The following is an 18038-nucleotide window of genomic DNA, read 5'->3' on the forward strand; positions in this document are numbered from 1 at the left end:
TCTAACAATCTGTACAAAAAAAAAAAAAAAAGCTAGATTTCAAGATCATTAGGGAAAAGAACAAACCACTTTGGTTGTACCCCACAGCAACAAAACCAACTCCTCTTTGAACGCATTAACAGCCCCAGGCTCACCGTGTTATATATATAATAAGGAATGAGTCCCAGAGAAACTGAAACTCATCAGAACTAAGATTTGTGTGAATGTTGCTGAAGTGTTTTTTACTAATTGCCATTTATTTAACAGGATGCCTGTGACCAAGACGCAATCATTGAAATGTTACAATAAAATCAGAAGGCAGCAAGCCTATTGCAGCGAACACTTTCCCATCAAGTAATGTGCTGCAATGAACAGCTCTATCAACTGCTACGGCAGACTAAATAAGACTCTGATGATAATACAACAATGTTTTCAGCATTGTCTTTAATTAACTCTTGTGTACCTCCTGCTTCTAGTACCAGTGTCCTGGGAGCAGCCAAGTGGAATTCCCTCCTGTTTGGCCCAGTGACAGTTAACAAATGATAATTCTAAGTTTATTTTAATATTAAACTGCTTCAAAGTTCGGTGCCTGATGCAGCTGAGGCAGAAGAAACTTAAGGGAGAGGAAGGTGCTACTTGAAAAACTAGATCCCCCTCCTTGGCACACATGGTGTCAATCTCACACACCTCCTACTCATTTTCAGCTCATGGTGACTTCACTTCAAACACAGTTTTTTTATTCTAAATAAACGAGTAGCATCTGGTCCTCTGGCACCTTTTTCTAGTAGAAATTCCTACCTTTAGCTTTAGAAATGCTCTCAGTGTTGCCAAACAAATAATAGAGATTTGGGCTTAGCTGGCATAATGAAAAGGATTTGATTATACTTTGGGGTTTGGAAATTTTTGTGCTATATAATGCGTATGTAATATCTGTTTCAACACTGTCTGTGCCTTTAAACTGGCATGGTGACCTTCATCCCATGCATTCCAATACTTCAGAAGGATACCAAGAGAAAGGCACAAAGCAAAATGGCACTACTCAAGCTATTAGCTTAAGATATTTTACTTTTCCATACAGACGTGGAATGCCGTGCTAACTAAGCTGTGCCACTCACAAGATACTACTTCCCATCCGTTTTTCTCTCGCATATGAGTAAGCTTTTCTCACTTTCCTCATCACACAGAATACAAATTATAGGCTTTCATTCTTTTAAAATCTTTTTCTTACACCAGCTTGGCTGACAATTCAACTCAGCTTTCCAGCTAATTTCATAAGACAGCATATGTTTCTTTGGGACCAAACCCGGCTCTAGCTGAGCTGGATGGCATATCTTCTGTTCACTTTGAGGGGGGGGAAATATCAGATCTTTTTTAGTTCTTTCACACATGCACAAAGTACTTCAGGAATATGAAAAGAGCTATCCCTATAATGTCATAACTAGCACTTACACTGATGGATTTATCAACTTACTGCTTCAATCATCAAGAAATACTGGAAGCATGAAACAGTCTTTCAGAAGACTCACATCTTCCTGTATGAGAATGCTTCATTCATAATCTTGTCTAGCTTTTTCTCCATTCCCTACATTCACAGATACTTTCACTTCTTAAATGGAGATATTCGCAGCCTCTCTTCTTGCCTTACAGTAGTTCTGCATTTAAAAATCAGTATTACATATTCTATTCTCTGTACTTATAGTTAAATCTATAACCGTATATGCATTTGATAAGGTTCAACACAGGTCATAGAAATTACTTTGCTACTTCTCCAAGTAACTGGTCATCTGCAGAAGGTATTGTCCTGAAAAATCACATGAAAATTGCTAATATTGGCTTTGGGTTTTATAATTAAACAAATTATGCATATATAAACTTTAGTAGACTTGAGCATCTGCTAATCATAAAAACTATGCAAAAGATTAAGACATGAAGATGAATAATGGGGTGGGAAAATGCATTGAAGGCAATATGACTTATGAAAAGGAGAAGAGCATGACACTATTAAGAAGCTATTCCCTTAACTATGAAGTGAATTTAAATCCAAAATAATAAAGATAAGAAAGAGGAAGAAAAAAAAAAAAAGGCATTATGCACAGAATTTGTTGGGAAAATAAAGATGTTTTGGAAAAGGTAGGAAGCTATTTCCCTCATTGCACTATGTTCTGTATTCTGCTTAATAATATTACAAAATTACAGTTGCAAATTTTTTACAGCTCTTTTGCCAGCAGAACTTTCTTTTCGCCTTTGGAATATTTCATAAGTAAAAAAAAAGTTACAGTCACACCAAACTCTGGTATGACAATGGGATAACGCCCAACGTTTTCATCTTTCCCAGAAAGCATGGTGTTCACAGCCGGGTTGCTTTTTCATTGCATTTCCCCCAGACATTTCACCCTCTAAGGCCAACTGCCTCCACCTCTGAGTAATGAGAGCTCAAAGGCCAAAGACATGAATAAAAGCCCTCAAAAGTCACATCCATTATATTTAATCAAGCTTCAGCTTTTATATGGTCTAGCATAAAACGGCAATATACAGTCTGTGAACATAATCTTTGTGTAAAGGCACCTCAGCTCACAGAGGTAACAGAATCAGGCCCCAAAAAGAGGGGGGAAAAAAAAAGAGGTGGTTAGAGAACTGGTGGAAGAAACGTGAATTCTGTCAAAGCAAAGGATCTGGATGTTGATGACAGATGCTTGTACGTGGTATCAGTTCACTCCTTCAGACCTGCCTCCGCTGACGCAATAGCCCAAGAGACTTTTTAAGCCAACACCTAAGTGGCCCTGCTGCCAGAAAGGGAGACTCAGTCAGTCCTCTACCCACCAAAGTTGCACATTTCCTCTTCAAAAACTTAAGCAGAAGATGTAGCAGCCTATCCGTCCTGACCTGTCTCTTTCTTTTAACCTTAAATATTCACCATGCCAAGTCAATGCCTGCTTGCTTTCCCAGTATTTTGGTTTTATAGATGCATGAACACAGGTAAAGATATCTTTATCTTGGTGAACTACACAGGAGAAACACTAATGGGCTATTCACTCTGAATACGTATGGAAGTACAAAGTACGTGTTCATGGGGGTTTGATTTCCGTGTTTAACAAGCTGTAAAGTATCTTTTTTTTTTTTTTTTTGCTTAGAACTCCCAAGATTTCCCTTTGTCAAACACCTGCTGACTCTACAACAGACAACACTAGAACTAACTGGACTGAAACATCTTCATCCATGACAGAAACTACAGGACTTGTGTGCAAGCCAGCTGAACACTGGACGTTATTTCCCAGGTCTTAGCTGTGCTGAAGGGCAGCTATTCCCAAGTTAAAGGGTCAGGACTTTGACTCTACAGTTTCTGCCCCAGCTAAATAACCAGAAAAACAGGGCGAAATACAAGGAGTAGAAATAGTTACAAGCATTTCCATATTTGTGGTGTAAACAAACATGCAAACTTGCTCTAATGGCTTAGTTGTATAATCTACTTTCTATTTTTTAAATTCTGTCATAAGTTTGGACAACAAGGGTCATTATAAGGCAAAAATTAAACATATTTCAATGACAGCAGAATCTTCAGTGGCAACTGAAAAATGGAAATAATGCCTGTGGCTTATTTCTTGTCAGTTGCAACAGAGCAAAGTGAGGGAAAGGAAAAACTAATTTACTCTCGAATGAAAGTATATACCTGCAGCCTAAGTTTTTGAGATTTCCACCATACTTCAAAAAGAAAAAAAGCAGGTGCAGTTTAACTAGCATATTCAGACTTAACAAGTAACACAGAGATACCCGAAGGATAACAGGAGCCTTCGACAACTCCTCTCTCACCACGTAACTGAGTAAGTACCAAGACGGGCTCTTTGACATACAGACACCCATATGCTCATTAGCATGATTTTGCTTTTGAATCCCCACATTCTAAATTACCCTCTTAATATTTTTTTTTTTCTTTTGCCCAATGAATACAGTTAAGGCCAATATGCACATCCTAAACTGAATTAAAATCCAGGCTGTATGATTTATTCTTTCTAGAGCTAATGTGAATCCAGCATTATGTCTGGCTTTCCCAAGCTCCAGGTAAGTTTAAGATAGAAAACACATACCTTTTACATATGCGTACTGAGAAACCACTCTACTGTATTTATATTCAGTAATTAAATCACTGTAATTACCCACTTTGTTTCAGAAATATAACAAAAGAGAAGGAAAGAGTCTTTAGACATGAAAGCTGTTGCAGTTTACCCTGTTTGTTAAAAGACAAAATGAGCCAGATATTTACTTTAAATATTCTTTTTTTAAATCCAGATGCTGATATATAATTATAGTTTCTTCTGCTTGAGGTCCCAGAGTGACAATTAATGAAGCTCTCGTGCAAAACTGAACAAGCAGTTCTCACTTCAAATTATCTGTCTTTCAGGAGTATTTATTATGGCTAGAGTCAGATGTTGGTACAGGACTACGCATGATATTGCAAATCTCAGTTAAACATGCATTAGTGGGCTTCTAATAAAGCCCAGGACTATAAGCAGCCTACTTATTCCAAATACCTTCTATGACAACACACGGTCCTGAAAAATGATGTTTCTATTCATAACCCTACTTCTAATTATATGTTTCACCTTCATCTAGCATCACAAAAAAAACCTTCCAGCAGCAATCAGTATGACTGTCAATCAACCAAAACTGCAACCATATCCAAAAAACAGATCAACGCAAGTCTTAAGCAATTACAGAAACATAAGAAAATCAGTAAGAGATCAGACCAGAAGTTCATCCAGCCGGTATCCTATCTCCAACCAGCCTGATCAAAATCACTCTTGTCTTGAAGAACACGTGGGCCGAGGACCCCACCTCACACCCAAGTTTACCACTGATGTCTTGACCACAGTGGTGCCACTGGCTTTGGATGCCACACACAGTTTTTTAGTTCACCTAACCCAAATGATGCAAGCCCTCCCTTCTTTCACTGAGTCTCCTCCATATAATCACCTCCAACCATTCCTCTTTAAGTAAAACTGTACTTATACCAGACATGTAAAATTATTTCCATACTGCTCAAGGCTGAGAACTGCCTTGTAGGAAAAGTTTAAATTTGTATAAAATCATCTTACCACATATTGTTTTAAGGGATCACAAATCACTATTATGACAAGTCAGGCTACCATTTCACAAAATGGTAGGTTGTCATAACAAATTTATTTTAGGAAACAGAACTGAATAAAATACTTTGCAGAGTAAATTACAGCAACTGGATTGCAAGTTGCTAAACAAATGAGAAAAAGAAATGTCAAAGAAGATATACCTGGTGAATGTTACTTTAAAGTCACCTTTATCACAGCACAGTTAGCTACTTCAGGGGTGTTTACCTCTATCAGCTTTGTTTACATTAAGACTAGAAACACTGACCCAATGCCTTTTTCTGCAAGCATGCTGCAAAACCAATGCCAGCTGTCTCCGAAGCCACAAATACTACCATGAACTCTAGCTGAAAGCTTTCTTGCTGAGCAGCTGCTCAGATCTGTGCCATTGTGGCGAGGACATGTGCTCTCGGAGCTCCCAGGGAACTCTGGGAGAGCTTGAAATCTTCTGCCTCGATTTACTGCCAATTCCAGTAATGTGTCCTCAACTAAGAGGACAATGAGATTAAAATAATCACTCAATCATCCTAGCCTCCCTCTTGACACACAGACACACACACAAATTACTCTTCTCTGTTTTATTATTTTCTCTCACATCACTGTCAGCTGCCCCTATCACCTGATAGGAATTGCCTTAAGGGCTGTTTGCTTCTTTTGACTTTGAATGCAATAGGGAGTAGAGATTGCATCATATCAACGATACTACCTTAAAATGGCAAGGACTGAAAACATGAGAGTAGAAAGTTAAAAACCCAGATGTCTCTGCACCTGCTTAGCAAAGGGACATAAAATATCAGCTAGCAAAGACTAAAAAGTACATATATATTAGTGCCACAGAAAGCAGAACAGAATGCTGGAGGCCTCTTCTCCTCCTCCTGATAAACCCATCCCCATCTCCTGATAAACTTCTGTCTGCAGGCAACAGAAATCCAAGTGTTCTAGAAGGGCACTGTGAATCACCAGGAGCTGACACAGAGACTCCAGGGGACTGCACCTTCCAACAAAAAAGCAGCTGACACGCTGCAAACATAATTTAATTTTGACAAACAACAACTTTATGTACTATGGCCTGTGGAGTTTGCTTATTCTGTCTATGGCTAAATAACTTCTTGCTCGCACTACAGCTTGTATCGCCATTGGAGCTGTACAAGTATTCTCACAGGGGCCTACAACAGGCACATTAAACCCTTCCCCTCGCAGACACAAAGGTTCCTCAGTTCTACCAGGAAACAACTTCTCTGAGACTTGTAAAGCAACTTAACAGTTTTGGTTTATAATTCATGCTGGTTCCCATCTAACTATGCGTGCTCCTTCCATCCCTCCTGCCACCATCCTTCTCAAGAGGATTAAATCAAAGAAAGAAAAGTTCAGAGCGATGCTTTTTGTGTTAATACACAGGCTCAAGAATAACTGTATGCACAAGTGCCTAATACAGACTGATAACGTATCCTCTACAAGAAAACTAAAGCAAAGAGCACATTCTAAGTGCACACTTTGGCAATAAACTGATGAGGTGGCCGAGGGAATGGATTTTATGAGGTGCAACAGCTAACTATTCCCTAGTTAGTAAGGTAGCTCCAGAGGTCATTAAACTTTCCCCTCTGCCTTTAAAGCATAAAAATCGCTCACGGACCTGCTTTACAATATTAATATACAGTGCATATTTATTAGCATCTTAAGATCAGGAGCGCACTCCCCCTCCAAATCGTTCTGTTGGCCAGGCTTTGTTTTGCATTGTGGATTGGTGTCAGGGCACCTGACCTGGACTCCCTGCAGATGACGCTAAACTGGAACACGCCATCCAAGGAGACACCTAACACACGCCAGCTGGGCTTGGTCTTTCAGTCCAGGAGACCAGACTAAGTAGTCTCCAAAACACATGCAGTGTGGTGAACATGAAGGCCTCAGCACCGACTGTTTCCCCCTGCAGACCTGCTTCTGTTGTGTCACAGCACCTGCTAAAGCAGACACAGCCACAAATATCAAGTTAAATTTTAACTTTTCCCTACACTATTTGAGTGAAAGGGGAAAATTATAATCTTGTTTGAAGAAAGGAATAAAGCAGATAGCTATATTGTAACAGAGATCTGCGAACAGGCCTAAGAAGTCTTCTCACTTGGATACTAATGCGATTCCCTCACCATGAGGTTGGCATGCCAAGGAAATATAAGAATAAGCAGGTATATAACACTGTACTGGGTCTGGCTGAGATGGAGTTAATTTTCCCCATAGCAGCCCTCATAGTGTTGTGCTGTGCATTGGTAGCTAGAAAGGTGTTGATAACACACCGGCGTTTCGGCTGCCGCTGAGCAGCTGTCAAGGCTGTCTCTCCGACATTCTCCCCTCACCAGTAGGCTGGGGGTGGGCAGGATCTCGGGAGGGGACACAGCCAGGACAGCTGACCCAAACTGACCAAAGGGGTATTCCATACCGTATGACATCTGCTCAGCAATAAAAGCTAAGAGAAAGGAGGAGGAGGGGAGGCATTCGTTATTACAACGTTTTTCTTCCAGAGCAACTGCTATGTGTACTGAAGCCCTGCTTCCTGGAAAGTGGCTGGACATCACCTGCTGATGTGAAGTGGAGAATAAATCTGTTGTTTTCCTTTGCTTCCATGCACGGCCTTTGCTTTTGCTTTATTAAACTGCCTTTATCTTGACCCTCCAGTTTTTTCCATCTTATTTTCTCTCCCCCTCCCCGCCCAAGCCCAACTGAGGAGGGGAGTGATACAGCATCTTGGTGCGCACCTGGCTTCCAACCAGGATCAGCCCACCACAAACACACCTTAAATAAAAGGACATATCCCCAAGCAAAGTTTAAATTAACCACAGGATACGATTCCTTCCTTTGGACAAAACTGGACTGCAGTACAGACTCTGTTCCAACTCATGTGCCAATGAACAGAAATACAAGATGACCAATGTGGTTAATGAAGAAATGGCATAAAGTTTTATTTTCCTACCTCTGATTTGAATATATTAATTAAAATTACTTTTCCCTTCTCATAAACATGTTTCCTATTCAAGTTGTGATTTAGTAAACAAACACGTTTGTTCTTATTTATACAGACATTTTCACAATACTTATTTATTACCATTGTTTTAAATGTAAAATAAACATCATGTGAGTCATTCTACTTACCAAAGCACAAGAATGGCGCTCTGGTTGGGGTTTTTTTTGCCAGGAGCAAATAGCAAGGACAAACCCATGCAGTAAACTAGTACATAAAGATTTCAGGTAAATATAGTCTTGGCTACAAAGAAGAACAGCTAGCCAAGGAAAGCAGCACAAAACCAGGTGGTTTTTGTATAAACAGAATTACAGCAACAGTCCATTGAACCTCCCTGCTTTCACTTCTACACAGCAGTTATCTGATAAATCTAGTTAAAACTGCTAAGTAACTGCTGTCTATCTTGGTATCCTCCACCACTAAAACTGCTAGATTCCCACCTAAAATAAAAACAGATAATATTCATAGCATTTATTTTTACTTGTCTTTGAAAAAGCACCATATTGTCAAATACCTCACAGAGAAAGGAGTATGGGCCAAAGGGTAGAAGGAATCACCCAGCAAACAGCAAGACCACCTCATACACAGATTGACAGCCTAATGACTGCGTCCAAATGTGCCTAGCCTCTGTGTTTCTGCACAGTCTGAAATAATGTTCAGAGATTTTAGGAAACCTGGTGTTTTACTTTAACTGTACCTTTTTTTCTAACCTTCTCTTACCTGACAGGATCATTTAAAGGTGGCTCAGCAAGGTAAAAATTCCCAAACTCCCCAATTCTCCTGAAGGAGCGTGTAACTTGCTACCACTTTAAATTAATTTTATGATACAAACCCAACTGTATCATTGGTTTGCTATCCACAAGGAAAACAAACTGGTGATAAAGTTCAAGGTCATGAAAATTCACTGTAGCACATGCACCAAATCAAAGGGCTCACCTGCTGGTTTCCCAGTCTTGGTCATCCTTATCTTTTTCTTCTTTGGCATCAGAATTGTGTGGGTGTTTCTGCACAATCCGCATCCCACCAGCTTTCACTGGAACGAAAATTAGAGACACACAACAAACCTCAGTCAAATCAGCATAAGTGAAGAACATTTTAAAGATGACCCTCTCCCTCTCCCCCCCTACTATTTTGCAGAGTAGTTTAATAGTAATCACATTTTGAAAACGGGGCCCAAAGTGTTTAAAAGTGGCGAGCCTGAGAAACAGCTACTTCAGGACCGCATCTGCCATTCTCCTTCACTTCATGCCATCTTTGCTCATCCTGAGAAGTTGCAGCTCATTTTACCACCTGCTTCAAATACCATTTTAGAAAACTCAGCTCTGTTTTAACTCTCCTACCAACACCCCTACCAACTTGCAGCAGTCAGAAGAAATGGAGGCAATGGCTTGCGTAACACTACACAAAAGGCCACAAACACAAACGTTAAATACTCCCATAAAACAAGAAGGGCTGAAGAACCTTACTTGTCATTTCAAGTTAAAACCTACAGCCATAATAACGGTATTTATATGAAGTACTACTTCACGAACCATGTAATAAAAAGCAAAGTTAGGACGACTGTTAACTTGCATTTAGAACAGAGCTTTTTGCTTTGCAAAACATAAGCATTTACCACATTTCAAATCCTTGTCATGATTTAGTTTTAGAAATGACGCAAACGTGAAAACACCCCTTTAAAACACAAAACAAGAAGTGAAAGCAAATCCACTTCTGTTCATGATTTATCCCCTCCAGAGTGAAATATAAAACAGGAACCAAGCCAGGCCTAACACTGCAGCTACTAAGCAGAGAAACAGGCAGGCTGCTCTTGATCTGCTTTCTGTTTTAATATTGTACTTTTTTTTTTTTTTTTTTTTTGCTTCAACCGTTGCTATACACGCTTAGAGGACAGCACAGGATAAGATGATGCATCTCGTTAGCTAATTCAGCAGGTTACATTGCCCTTAGTAACCACATCAGAACACTACTGTAGCAGTCAGGAGTCAATAAAACCACCTACAGATGCATCGGTTTGTGTTTCACATTGCCGCGACACGGTAAGTCTGTGGACAGCCTCAGCAGAGCTGTCACAGCCCGAGCAAGCAGGATGCCAGAACAGCACTCAGAAGGAGACGAAGCAGCTTGCCAGGGCGGCTCGGGGAAACTGTACCTCTGACAGCCCTCCTGGGTCCAGTCACTGAGGGATTAAGGCACCTCACAGAAGTTCAGTGCTAACCCCTGAAACCTAGGAACAGCTTCAGTTCTCAGCTCCAAACCAGGGCAGCAAGGGGAAGGACACTCCCGTGCACGAATTTTACAGCCTGTGTGAAGGCAAGCAGTAAAGAGAAAGTGACTTGCCTTAGGAGAAAGTGACAGCTCTTGGGCCCTGGGATTTTTTTATATAGATTTCAAACTTTGTGTAATATTTGAAAGATAAACTTCTGATTCAATAAAGGACATTAACTAAAGGCAGGCAATCAATAGACAAACCCAAAGAAATGCCTTTTAAAACCTATCAAAACTGTGTCTCCTCATCATGCATTAAAAAAACCAAAACCAAACCAAACCAAAAAACCCCACACTAACCCTTTTGTGCTCTCTCTCCAGCATAAAACTTACAATACTTAAATTGGAAAGAAATGTTCCACATGGGACAAGGAAAAAGACAGAAAGGTTAGGCGACAAAGAAATGTACTTTTAAAAATCAAACAAAAACTAAAATTCCTATTAATTTTTCTTGATGCAAACTCCGTAGAAATTTAAGGTTGTTCGCGAAAGCAAGCACTCTGAGTTCTGTCAAGTGCTGTCTTGTTCTAACATCTCAGTTAATCAAACTGATTGGTATGTTTTATTTACATTAATTCATAAATTTAACATCACTGCACAATCAGTTCTTATTAGTTTCCTTTCAAATTACTTTTTGTGGAAGATGCTGTCTCCACAGCAACGTCTGCCAGGTTACAAACAGCAGTTCTGGACAATGCACACACGCTTTCACACTCTTCACCATCTAACAGAAAACTAAAGAAAACAGTACCCGAAGGTTTAGTGCTAATTTAGCTGATCTAAAATCTCTCTCCTCTTATACGTATATCATCAGGCCACCAGCCACTTGTTTTCTCTTTATCTGTCACTGGCAAAGATATGCAGCTAACACGTTCAGATTTCTCTGTAGAATTAACAGGGATTAAAAAGCAAATAACCAGACAATTAAAAGGCATAATAGTGACTGGCCAATGCAGTAACTTAATAATTTTAATAATCTGATTTTTTGCACCAATATCAACAGGCAAAGAAAGTATAGGCAGCTAAAAGTACATCGGTGCATAACTGAATAATCTTTAGTAATTCAGGGTTACTGTGCAGATCTGGGAAACCAAACGAAGAATCCAGCAAACAACTGCAGTAATAATGTGTATTTCTGAGGCCAGAAGTGAAATAATTAGATCAGCAACCTGTACATACAGCTGATGTACATCTCTGCCACCCATGACACAGCATGCTCATACCCAATCTAGTTTCAAGAGACTTAGCTTAAGAAGAGAAATACCCTTGCAACATAATTCACCTTCCTTTTCAGAAGATTTCAACCAAGCTACACCTCAGGGTTAGACAGAGAGAAGAAACGATGATTACATCCACCAAGCTAAAGAAAGACCCACTCCATTTGTGAGATTTTCTTGGGACTTACGAGGATTCATCTATTTCTTACTTGCCTAGCATTTACTACATAATTTGACAGATGCTTACCATGGTGATTTTTTCACTTAAAAGTCATTGGGGATCGCCTGCCAGCACGCTCCAAGAAGAGCAACTGCGCAAGTCTGTTTGCCTCACTGCTGGGTAAGAGCTGAGTTTTGGATTTTAATTATTACCTGGCATGTTTCCCTCCCAGCCCCCCAACAGGCAGACAGGACTGTCTTGTTTGTCTTGTGAACGCCAGCCTGCGTTCCTCTTAAGGGTATGACTACTCCTTTTGGAAATGTATTAAACAACCATGTTAATCAATTACTACTCAAGACGATCTGGAGTCGGTAAACATTCTCAGTCTATTTACTCCCCCCCCCACTCCTGTGCTTCTTCAGGACTGCTCCCAGTTTCTGAGACTGAACTCTGAGATAAACCCCACCGAGCTGCAGCAAGCACCAAGTACCTAGAGAAGCACCGCAGCTCAGCGACAGCTCTGGGCCCAGCTTGCTCAGGCTGCAGACCCGAGGCAGTCCTTCCCGGGGAAACCTTCCAGCTCAACCCAAATTGCCCGCTGGTCACAGCAACCAGACAAACTTTGAGAAATCCAAAGTATAACCAAGAGCTTTAGCAGCTTCCCGTTTTCCTTGAGTATAGTATTAAATTTTAAGAAAAAATCTGTTTCTCATGAACTGTATAATAATAGACTGCATTACATCGATGAGATGTATAAAAAGCCAGGACTGAGGGAAACGCAAAATAGGCCGTTCTGCAAGCTTAAGGGAGTGGAGCATACATTAGTGTCTGACAAAACAGGAGCAGAAGTGAGAGTTATTATATACCTTCATTTCACAGAAATCTTGGCTCAGAGCTATATTTTTTTAATGTAGGAAAAAGCACATAACTATTTTCACAAACCTATTGTAAAGCTTCATAAATAAACTATTAATACAATCACCTTGCTTTATTCCTCCTTAGTATCTACCAGAAGAAATGAACAGCTAAAAGCATAATTATGCAGACCTCTCTAGAGGGGCTGCAAGCTGTACAAACCTAATCAGCAATGTATTAGATACATTGATCTCACTGGTAGACCGATATTTAACAGAGCTTAAGCTGGGGCCCTCTTAAGTTTCAGAAAGGAGTTCAAAGTTGCTTCATGCATCCTGTTACCAGCCTGAGGTCTTGAGGCTTCTTTCCATTTCATTATCCTTTGTCTTTTCAAGTGTTTTTCTTGTCTTCCCCCCCATATGAAAGATCAATGCAGAGAGGAAACGAACAGACTGCACGCAGTCAGTAAGCGAGGGCTAACAGTGCATATGAAAAACAATGGATTTGTCAATTCTGCTTTAATTTGACGATCCAAATCCTTCCTAACCTTTATGTGTTCAGCTCATACTCAGTGGGGTAAGACACACCCGTAATTACAGGCAGGGCTTGTTACACAACATACACAGCAAAACCAGAGCTTTTAAGCCATTAGTCAAAAAAGATCCCCTATTCACATCTTTCCTTTGCTAGGAACTTGCCTGGTTATTTATGAACACGATTCCACCTGTATTTATGTAGTCATCTTTTATTTATTTTTTTAAGAATTTTTTACTTTCATTTTATTAAAACTTGCTTGCAAACTGCCCTATTGAATTACATTATTATCCAAGAATCTAAACTGGCTTGAGATAGAGGGTTAAAACCTAGCTTCAGCCCGCAGAGTAAATACAAAGTGTCTCTAGTCAGCACATTTATTGCAGATTTTCAAAGTATTAAAAGACCACAGGGCCACTTTCCTCTGCCAACCAGCTCAGAACCATCTTCTTTCAGAAACGACCTGAAGATACTGTAAAGCATTAGGTTTTTTTCTGGCCTCAAAGACAGACTTGGTGATTGCCTTCCTTCTGAAGCTGAATTGGTGCATACTCCCAAAAACCCCTCAGGGATGCTAATGATCTTAAAAGGCATGCAGCTGAAAAAAGTTCTTCAGTTCATATGTGGCTGCATGTTATACAAAGAAAAAAAAATAATACTGAAATACTCTGACAGCAAGGGAAACCTGTACTGTACTCCAGTTGTGCTTTTGCACTGTGCGTCGCTAGTTTCTCACATGTCCTACAGAGGCTCACTTCAGGTCTTTAAAAAATTCCACCTCTCTGAAAAGACAGGTTTTGAAGCAAAACTCTCAAACACGCAACAACATCCGAAAGTACAGTTACAAAGCATCTAAATGAAAATATCTGCCATTTATCCTTTGTTCCCTTACCATTGATGGTGCAGCAGGAAGACACAGCTAAACCAACCTACGGTCTTAACCATCTCTTCACACCGAAGATGAAGTTTACCTGACCTGAAGGTGAGCCAGCCTGAGGAGCTATGGCAGCAAAAGCTGTCAACATTGGGAAAGGTGCTTTGGTTTGGTTCCCTGAACCAGCTAACCAGGAGGTCTGGTAAGAGGTAATACCATGACACGGAAGGCTGCAGAACTGGGACGACTCTGCTCAGCCAAGAGATCAGCTTAACTGTACTACTGAACTGTATTTGCCATGCAAAGCCAAGCCATTATTTCTCACTTCTATTCTCTATTTAAAGGAATTTCAGGTCCTCATTATGAGAAGAGCAGAATTCAATTAGGATTCAAAAATTGTTCCCTAATGTAGCTTTAAATCTCATAGATTGATTTGAATATAAAACTGACACCCTGTGAATGAAGAATTTCACGATTTTTTTGACTGAAACACTTAAAAAAAAGAAAAAAGCCAACTATTCCAGCAGGACACACTGCAAGACGCACGAAAAGCTGCTGGTGCAGGGACCAAATTCCCCTTTTCTAAGACAACCATAATGAAGAATAAGGAAAACGAACTAGCGGCACGTGAGGGGTCAAGACGACATGGATCCTGCGAGTCACCGAACCCCGGCTGCGTACCGAGAGGAGCCGACACAGATCGGTGTCCCACCGACGCAGCTCCTACCCTGACCGCCCGCTGCTCTGCCCACCCGCGACCACCCAGCACCGGGTGGAAGGCGCCGGAGCTCCTTGGCCGGGCAGCTAAGCAAGCCGCTTGCCTTGTTTCCCACTCTGCCAGCCTCCAGAATTAAAGCTAGGTACCTGCGGCCCGCTCTGGCCCTCGCACCACAACGCCCACAGGCAAAATGGAGGCAGGGAGTGCTCTTCATCTGCCGTTCGCAGGGCGGCTCGCCCCGTGGCCGTGAGGTGGCCGGGACCGCTCCTTTCCCCTTCCCGCCCTTCCCCAGCCCCAGGCGGCGGTTCCCCAGGCCTCCACCGCCTTTCGAGGCCGGGATGCCCTCACGGAGGAGGAGGACGACGCCATCCGCCTCACAAGCTGGCAACGCCGAAAGGTTTGTCCGCGACCAAGAGAGCTCCTCCGGGGCGAGCGGGGCAGGGACACTCGCCCCCCCCCCACCCTCCCCGGTCACTGGCGAAGGCTGCCGGAGGGCAGTGAGGGGGGAAAGAGGGAGAGCGGCAGAGCAGAGATCCCGAGGGGACCCTCGCACACTCCCGCTGCCAGAGAGCCGGATCGGACGTTGCTCTGGAGCGGGGAAATACGGGGACCCCCCCCCCGGGTCTCACACGCACACCCGCCCCCGGAGGCAGCAGCCGCGGCGGGTCCCGGCCCAGCCCGCCCTCACCCTCCTCACCCCGGCGCCCACAAGACTTCGCGGGGAACCGGGCTCTCCCGGAGGGGCTCGGCCCACCGCTACCTTCCCCCCCCGACCCCGTCCCGTCCCCGGGGAGTGAGAAGAGAAAGAGCGGAGAGACGGGAACCGGCGGCCGTACCAGCAGGAGGGTGTCCGGCCCGCGTCTCTGCTTTCTCTTTGGGAGGCGAAGACATTTTTACTGTGTGGCAGCGGCCACCCGCACCCCGACGCCGAGCAACGGCCGAGCAGACCGGCCCGGCCTGCCCTCCCCTTCTTCCCTCCTTTCCTTCCCTTCCCTGCGCGGCGCGGCCCCGCTCCCGCCCTGTCAACGTGGCCGCCGGGCGCCGCCGCCATGGACGCGCCCACCGAGGGCGTTCCCGCCCTTGCGCCTTCTTCTCCGCTCCTCCGCCACAGAACGGGGCGGGCGGCGGGTGAGGGGAGCCGGGGTCGGTGCGGGGCCCTGTGGCTGCCGCCTCTGGGACCCTCCGCCGCGGCCTGCGGCCGTGACAGGGCGGGGGCGACGCGGCCGGTCCCTGTCACAGCGCCCGCTTGCTTGCCGCTTCGGTCCGCTTCCCAGCCCCTCTCTCTGTTTATTTCTCTATTTGTTTACCTGCTTGTTTTATTTTTTTAAAAAAATTTCTCGTCAGCCTGTGTGCCACCGCTCAGTGTGGAGTCAGTGTTGCGAAACTGCCGCCCGCCTGACGCCTGCCTTTCCTTTTTTTTAGTATTTTTTCTCCCCCCCCCAGCAATATGAATTCATCTTACTTCACGTAACCAGCTCCTGCAGCAGACTGCCTTCAAATCCGCTTCGGATAGCGTGTGGAATCTTAGAGGGTAGTGGCACCTTGTTATTTAATTGCTCTGAGGAGACGGCGCAGGCGGTTAACAGTCTGAATTACGCCCTTGTACACTTCAAATACTACTTTTCGTTAGTGACTAATTGGTAGTTCACCTCTTCCACTTTAGTTACTTCTGCCAAACCAGGTGTGTGTGACGTGGCACGTATGGCACTCATCTCGCCTGTGCTTCAGGGCTCCTTACCTTTTTCTTTGAAATCACGGTGCTGATTCGCACCGGTTTTAAGAAATTTTTCAAACGCTTCAGTTACATTTTCCGGGTGGTGTGGAAAGACACAGAGCGTGATCTCTAAATTAATTATATTGGCAGTGAAGTGTAAACCATACAGGCTGTTCTGGTTTTCTTTTATAATTTGACATCAGGAAAGCGAGTCCCCCAAAAGATGAGTGGGTGGTGGTTGGAAGTTGAACCCCCCAAAAATGCTGTAGTAATACTGCATCCCAGGTATGTTATAGGGAAATTAATGTAGTAATATTTTAGGTATTTGCTATCCCTCTTTGTTACAATTGTATTACCACCATCAAAATATAAGTGATGGGTAAATATATGGGGTTTTTTTGGCAACAGTTCAAAATATAATCACTTCATAGTATCCTTAACAGCCTGCATGAACAAATGTTATAAAAATGCTGTAACTAAGTTCTTGCATTTTGCTGCTGGGTAATTTCAATTTCTTACACATATGGCACTTTAGAGTCTCAGATTATATTTTCAGCTCTGTCACCTTCTGTGTAGCCTAACACAAATGACTCCAATTCCCTTTCCAGTCTCTGTCAAAGTCTATTCAGATTAGAATTTTTTCTAGGGCAGAATTATCTCCTAAATGGAGATTTTAATGCTTGTTTGTCTACTGTCCTCTGGATTTGAATTCAAAAATTATACTGTCAGTTATTCTTGGTTTTCCCAGGTATGTTTTGTTTGATTTTCTGGTGCTGGTTACCGGAGACGGTATGAATTTTTGCTGTTGCAGGTTTAATCTAGACCAGCTGTTATAGAATTGAAATTAAAGAAGATGTGCTTTATGACATTGAAACCCCCAGAAGTTAATGGTTTTTCTCTAAGAATCAGTAATATTTTCATATTTCCATGCAAAGATTTGGTATGTGGAGGTGCACTGCAAGGAAGAATTACATCAAAGATGTGTTTTAGCTGTTTTTGTGAAAGCTGGTAACATTTCTTAATGTTACAAGACTTTGCACATCACTATTAACACAAGTACTTGTATGAAGGCTCACTGTGGCTTCACAGCTAAAATACGATATCTGTCCTGAGTATATCTCAGAAACACAGGGCTGAAATGGGGTATTTCCTGCAAATGCAGCTCTGCATCGGCTTTGGAAGTTGGGATCCCAAGGCAAACCGTTCTGGCGCAGGAGGAGCAAGGACTGGAAGAGGGGAAGAGAGATGGAAACAGGAAAAAACCAAGGTGCAGGAGGACTTGGCCTGAGCAGACAAGAGGACAAGAAGTTGAGTAGGGTGTGGTGGAGAGGTGATGTGAGAATTGCAGAAGCAGAGTAAGTGCCACGGTGGGAGATAAGAAACATCTTTCTCAAGCAATGAAGGGGAAGGCAGGGCTGGCTGGGTGAGACGAGGGTGAGAAGCCCAGGGGGAGGGAGGAAAAACTGAAGGTAGGTCAGGCAGGAGTAAGCGTGTAGAAGATCAGGCTTGCAGGAGGGAGAGGGAAGGATCTTCGCTGCCTTCCAGAGCCTGGAGGTTCTCAGACCTGGCTATATTTGTCAGTACATGTAATT

At 42.7% G+C, this 18038-nt stretch overlaps 1 protein-coding gene across 1 annotated transcript in view; it reads right to left on the minus strand.

Annotated features, from left to right (window-relative positions):
• Positions 1 to 15778, minus strand: part of DAP (death associated protein) — a 54935-nt gene extending 39157 nt beyond the window's left edge. Inside the window, exons 1-2 of the mRNA XM_069808859.1 lie at positions 15569 to 15778; positions 9043 to 9139 (exon numbers count right to left, since the gene is read on the minus strand). Coding sequence (XP_069664960.1) covers positions 9043 to 9139; positions 15569 to 15623 — 152 coding nt within the window. The 5' untranslated portion in view covers positions 15624 to 15778. The remainder of the gene's footprint in view (positions 1 to 9042; positions 9140 to 15568) is intronic.
• Between the last annotated feature and the right edge of the window lie 2260 nt (positions 15779 to 18038).

This window comes from Haliaeetus albicilla, chromosome 21 (assembly GCF_947461875.1).
Source record: "Haliaeetus albicilla chromosome 21, bHalAlb1.1, whole genome shotgun sequence".
NCBI lineage: Eukaryota > Metazoa > Chordata > Aves > Accipitriformes > Accipitridae > Haliaeetus > Haliaeetus albicilla.